At 43.5% G+C, this 6,539-nt stretch overlaps 1 protein-coding gene across 1 annotated transcript; it reads left to right on the forward strand.

Annotated features, from left to right (window-relative positions):
- Window positions 1–122: 122 nt before the first annotated feature.
- On the forward strand, window positions 123–5,223 carry STARD5 (StAR related lipid transfer domain containing 5). Its single transcript, XM_053955055.1, has 6 exons — window positions 123–254; window positions 368–417; window positions 519–651; window positions 2,003–2,120; window positions 3,133–3,226; window positions 3,757–5,223. The coding sequence occupies exons 1-6, from the start codon at window positions 165–167 to the stop codon at window positions 3,902–3,904; spliced, it is 633 nt and encodes a 210-aa protein (XP_053811030.1). The 5' UTR covers window positions 123–164; the 3' UTR covers window positions 3,905–5,223.
- The last annotated feature ends 1,316 nt before the right edge of the window (window positions 5,224–6,539 follow it).

Here is a 6,539-nt window from a genome sequence, read left to right on the forward strand (position 1 = left end):
CCGGGCTCTGCCGCTCCCCGGCCCCGCGCTCGCTGTCCCGTGAGGCGCGGCCGGGCCGGGCCGGGCCGGCGTCACCCTCAGGTGAGGGGCGGTGCCGCCATCGGCCCAGGGGCGGCGCGGCGCGGGCGCTCAAAGCGGCGCCGCAGCGGCTCCGCCCGCCCGCCATGGACTGCGCGGGGCGCGCTGAGGCGGCGGCCGAGCAGCTGCGGCTCTACCGCCGGGACCCCGACGGCTGGCGGGGCTGCCGCAGCACGGTGGGTCAGGGGTCGGCGGGGCTGCCGCAGCACGCTGGGTCGGGCGGCTGCGGCGAGGAGGGGCGGGAGCCGGCCCGACCCGGCCCGGGGACTGAACGCTTCCCGTCCCGCAGGGTGAGGTCGCGGTGTCCTGGAGACCCTCGGCGGAGTTCGCTGGCAATCTGTGAGTACGGCTCGTTCCCGGGGCGCGGGGTCCTGCCCGCGGTGCTGCCGGGGCCGGGCAGGGTAGAGCAGCGCCGTTCGGTTTCGTTTCGTCCCCCGCAGGTACAAGGGAGAGGGCATCCTGCCCGCCAGCCCGCAGAATGTCTGGGAGTGCATAAAGCCGGTGGCCGGCGGGCTCAGGACCAAGTGGGACCAAAACGTGAAGGATTTCGAGGTCATCGAAGCCATCAGTGATGTAAGTTCCTTAAAAACTGTTCTGGCGAGATTTATGCAGCATTGGGCCTTACGAGACAGCCGATGTTATGTGCAGGGAGGTTGCAAGTCTTAAGTTGTACTGTTTCTGGGTGGATCAGCTGAACGATGCTGGGTTAAGAAACCTTTTTTCCTTTCGTTTTATTTTTTTTTTCTTTATCCTTTTCCATACATTTTATTAACATATATATGTGCATATACAATAGCTTATCATTCTGAAAGGAAAGGAAGATCATTCTTGGCTAAATACTGTGTACTTAAAATATGCAAATGTATAACATATATATATATGTATAACCTGAAATATATAATATTAAAGATTCCTGCACTACATTGTTGTTAATGCTACAAATGAAGCTAAGCATGATTGTTTTTAGCAAGCTCAGTGTGAGGGAAGAGGAGGTTTAGGGAGTACACTGACTTAGCTAGGCAGTGAAGCATTCACGTCATCAGCCATCAATTCAGGCCCCATCTTTCACCATGGCAGCAGTGACGCTCTGCCCTGCACATCACACCCTGCCTTTAGCTGGCCTCAGCTGCCAGTGCTTTGCATCTGTCATTAAAATGGAGATGCTGCACTCTGAGCAGACAGATGAGCAGGGCTGTGTATGAGCAGCAGCTTCTGCTGCCACGCTTGGACTAATTCCTTGTTTTTTAAAGCACGTGGGAAAATTAAAAGGGCATTAGATTTAGATCCCTAGTCTGAAGTGGTTATATGTGCTCAGAGGCAGCCAGGTGCAAATACAACCAGTCCCAGAAATGTTTGTGGAAGTTCCAAGAAGTTTATTTTTCTTGGGGGAATCCTGTAGGCATTTAGTATTCACTATAGACAATTTCAGGAATGCTGCAGCCTGCCACTTGAAATTCACAGACTTGCCAGCACCTACCAGTGTGGTAGAAACTTCTGTTTGGGAGCCAATCAGGGAAGTAGATGGTAGCATGAATGTTTGTGCAGTGTAACAAACTGGGTGTTCAAGTTGTATCCTGTGTATACTACACAAAGAAATTACCTTTGCTACCATCCTAGTGAGGACAAGGATTTTAACTGTCCTAGGAGCACAGATGTGCCAGATTTGCATTTCAGCATCCCTTGTGGCATCTGTCCCCTCTGAACATGGAAGCAAGGCTTCATCACTGTGGTTTTTTCCTGCCCTTGACTGATCATGGTAGTGCCTTTTGACTGTGCTGATTTACGTTTTGTTCAACAAAGGACGGAGAACAACACCTTGGTGGAGTTTAGAAAGTACAACTAAAAGAGTGCCAGGAAGTACAGGGATTTTTCTGCTGTACTTCTGAAAACATCAACTGACATAACTCTGTTCTGTGCTTTCCAGACTGTCTCTATTTGCAGAACCACGACCCCTTCAGCTTGCATGAGGATTATTTCACCGAGGGAATTTGTGGATGTAGTAGTGATGAAGCAATATGAAGATGGGACAATGCTGTCTGCTGGTGAGGCACTTGTGTTCTGAACAGGTTCATGTTACATTTGGAGATAACCAACAGCTACTGGAAACAACTTTAAAATAAAGCTACCAGAAATAAACATAAAATTAAAATCAAGTAACAAGCTGTTCAGTCGCCGTTGACCTGATCTTGATCAGAAGATAAAATAGTAACCTCTCTACATTGTTGTTCCTAGAATATATAAATCATCTTAACACCCAGATAATCATAAGACTGGCCTATGGTTTGTTCCCTTGCTATGCTTTTGAGATTGAATAAGTATTTAATGTACTGTTAAATTCTGGGATATTTTGTGTGTGGGTTTTTTTGTTGTTTTAAGAGTTTACAGAACTTTCAAAAAGGAGTCTCATTTAGGCTAAATCCTGTTTTAACATTTTCTGCACAGGTTTCAGTGAAGCCATTGAATAAAGGTACCACTCCTGTATGTGAAAATAATTGGTTTTATGAAAAAAAAAATAGTGCTGATTTTTAAGGGGCTGCCACTGTATAGAAGGATGTTTCTTTGGTTTTTCACTTCCATTCTGTTGTTTAACTGTTACAAGACTGAGCTTTTATTGCCCAACTGTTCAGGTGTACCATTTTTCTTTCCTGTTCAGAAAAGCCTTATCAGGAATTTATATACTTGCTAGAGTGCAGCTTTTCAGCAGCCAAGTGATGTGTCTGTGTGATGTGGATTTGTTGGAAGCAGCCCAAATGACCTCACACAACATGGGCTCAATGAAACTGTGTCAAATGTCAATGCTTCCTCCTTCAGAGCTCAGTAACAACTGGTTCTAAATTCAGCACTTCTTTGATTTTCCCATTCTAAGGCCAGAGTGGTTCCTTCTAATGGTCTTTTCTGACCACTTGTCAGCCCCACACTGAAGAGGCTGTACTGCAGTTCTTTTTAAACACATTTTGAATAGTGAGCTTGCTTCCCATCTGGAGCTTTGCCTACCAAGGACTCTTTCCTGTGTTCTGGAAGAATGACACTTTCCTTCAATGCTTTTTCTTTCAGCCACCAATGTGGAACACCCGCTGTGTCCTCCTCAACCAAATTTTGTGAGAGGTTTTAATTATCCTTGTGGCTGTTTCTGCATACCTGTTCCAGGGTAAGAAACAACCTGCTTGAATGTTATAAATTCTAAAGCCCTCCTTATCCATTGTGTGGTATATTTATGTGTGTGTGGCCACCTGTGACCTGCAACCATTTGGCAATGGTAAGTGTCTGCCTTCCCAGTAATTGTTATGACTGAGTACCCTTCTTGTTCTCATTTTTGTGCAACAAATTAGTTTATCTTCATTACTTAGATGATGTCTTCAATGTTATAGAAACTGTTATCATGGTGCAATTCTCCCTGACCTCTTGAAATTCAGAAATTCAGCAAAACATACAAGTATGGTTTTAATTTTTGGTAAATGGTTATCTGGTTGATTTGCCATCATTTATAGACAGAGTCATGTAGGTTATTAGGGCCTAGATAAACTTTAATTTTGTAGCTACATTCACTGAAATTTGTCTGTTTTGCTTAAAAAAAGAAAAGCTTTTGGAAGTATCTATTCTAATACAAGTAAGAGTCACTGAAAAGTTCTTAATGCTCTTAAACTACTGTCTATAAAACCACTTTCATTGTCTTTGCAGGGAGCCAGACAGGACCGAGCTCCTCACTTTCTTTCAGACGGATCTTGGTGGCTATCTTCCCCAGACAGTGGTGGATTCCTTTTTTCCATCTAGCATATCTGGATTTTACAGCAACCTGACCAAAGCTGTTAAGGCATTAAAAGCATGACAAGGCAAGCTGCTGACATCACCAGCTGAGGGTAGGAAACAGCCTGTCAGCTCAACAAAATACAAAGTTGGTCTCAGGGCTTTTCTATCTGCTAAGATAGAAAAAAAGATGACGTGAAACAATGAACTGACAACAATACATTTTTAAAACAGCATTTTCTGTCTGACTCCATGCAGAACAATGCATTCTTATGTAATATGAAAATCTTCACTTTAATGATTAGAAAAATACCACACCCAAGGCTGGAAGAATCCTGGAGGCAGCAGTGGTCACTACAGGGAGAAGACAGATAGATCTGTTCTTGCCCACTCTTTGTCAGTTTCTGTGAGGTGAAGCATTGCTAAAATCCACTTAGCACCACAGCCAGGTGCAGGTCAGCTCTGGTTGGTCTCTGAATCTCCCTGTAGATTCCTGTGGAAAAATGTTTCTCCCCCAAAAGAAGATGTATCCCTCCTGCTGCCAGCACTCTTAGAGCTGCTAAAATCCCTCAGTGGGTCCAGCCAGCACATTGTGAAAGCCAGAACAAATGGGATTATGTAGAAGATTTTACTTGTTTGTTCCAGCAGACATCAATATTGATGGTAAATATGCCGTAAGTGCTTTCTTTCAAGTCGAGGTCCAGCAGTGCTAATCAATGCACAGGTGTGTGGGCTGGCAGACACTTGCCCTTTCCCCTCTCTGGTACCAAAACCAGTCGTTTCATAGTGTCATGACACAAACTGAACCAACATAGAGGCAATAAAATAAGAGGATTAAGCACTTTACTTGCCATTCTTTAAAAGGCATATGAAATGACCATTTTGAACTGTAGTTGAATGGTTTTTGGTTTCCTGTGGGGAGAGGTTTTAACGGGTAACTAATCTTTTCATTAGCTTTGCCTTGACAGGGATAAGGACGATGCTTTTTTCTAAGACTGCTTTGCCTCCCAACATAAATTGGGAAATCAGCACCTGATTTTGTGTGCCAAAGTGTGTCCATTTTAAGAGATGTCTGTGGTGCTGGTTGCTGCAGGAACGTCAGATATTACTATGGATTACATATTACAAAAGTAAAAATAATTGGTGAGTGAGGAAGTTAAATGCAGATTGTGATTTTACTGTGGTGACTCAATTATTTAACAAGGTTAATATGCTCTGCTTTCTGCCCCTGTATTTTTTTATATTTGGTATAGGGCACGGACTTGCACAATAAGTTTCCCACTGTAAACCTCACCCTATGGACTAGTTTTTCAAGGAAACAGTTTTTAGTCCAGTCTCCTTTGTATACAAAGATGTAAAAACCTCTGTGAGTGTGGTGAAATAAATACTTTTTGTGCTACATCTTACTGGTTTTCCTGAATCATCCTTTGAAATGGTTCCTCATACACCTGTTCTGCCATCAGGGAAGCCAAACAGCTGCTTAGACCTCCAGCAACTCTCTGAATTTAAGGCAAAGAGAGGGGAAAAGGGAAGAGGTACCACTTACCCTCAAGACTCTCTGTCCTTGGTTGGTCTTTATTTCCAATTGCTGCTTTCTATACTTAGGAGGAATAACACGTTCACTGAGAAATGATGTGGGCCTTGGTACTACAGAAGCTTATACATATTTTTGTAAGTGTACTAAGTTTTTAGGTATGAATTAAAATATCTTGGCAAGTCTTACCAGGTTTATCATGAATTTAATTAGCAGAAAGTTCAAGAAGCGCAGCTGAGGTCACCACTCAGTATTTCTGCAAGTAATGCAAATTATTTTTGCTGATAATGTGGCTTCTTATTAGCTATTTATATTTTTTTTTATTGCTTTGAGCAATAAAGGTGGTGAGACACTTCGTGGAATAATTTAAGATCCCCTTTTCTAAGTGCCCATCACCTATCCAGAAATTAGGAGCCCTTCATATTCAGACTTCTGCTCTGCCAAATTGGAGTTGGAAATGTTTTGGCGGAGACTTTTATGTAGGTACCAGTTCAAAAAAGTTCAAAAAAGTATAAGATTTGCTCTCACATTTTTCTCTTATTTTGGTTGCTACCCAACTAATAAAATTTTTGGTGTGAGATAGAGGTTATTTGGGAAAGAGAGCTCAGCTGAGTTAGTGTTTGGAAGTGTGGGGACAGATGGCTTGTCAAGAATGTTCTTTCAAGGATTAATTTACAGTTGCCTGGTGAGAAAAGGCCACAGCAAGTTCAATGCCTGGATTTAATTAATAACTTCTCCTGCCTATCCTCCTTCCCTTTCTCTTAATATTTTTGAGGCATTTTGAGGCTGCTTTTGAGACATTGTGTTAAGTATATGGAAAACAGTCCTGAGCTCCTTCTTCCTGCTGAAATTAGGTAACTGAAGAAGGGTACACAAAATTCCCATCTCCAGGAAAGTGAGCAGCCAAGGACAATAATCAGATCAGCCATCTGGCTCTCAGGGAGTCACCACTTCCATCCTGCCCTTGCATCTCTCTCCCTTTAATGAAGCAGGTCAGAGAAGACCAAGTGGGTGCATGAGACACCATCTTGCTGTAGGTACCTGTGCTGCTGGTAGAATTCCATGCAGTGCATACAGGAAGCAGTGTTTGAAGCATAGATTTGTCTCCAAGTTATTTAGCCTTTCCAGAATAAACATTTCAGTTCAGAAGTACTTGGATTCACAATTACTCCCGCTGGTACTT

Source organism: Vidua chalybeata, chromosome 13, assembly GCF_026979565.1.
Source record: "Vidua chalybeata isolate OUT-0048 chromosome 13, bVidCha1 merged haplotype, whole genome shotgun sequence".
NCBI classification, from domain to species: Eukaryota; Metazoa; Chordata; class Aves; order Passeriformes; family Viduidae; genus Vidua; species Vidua chalybeata.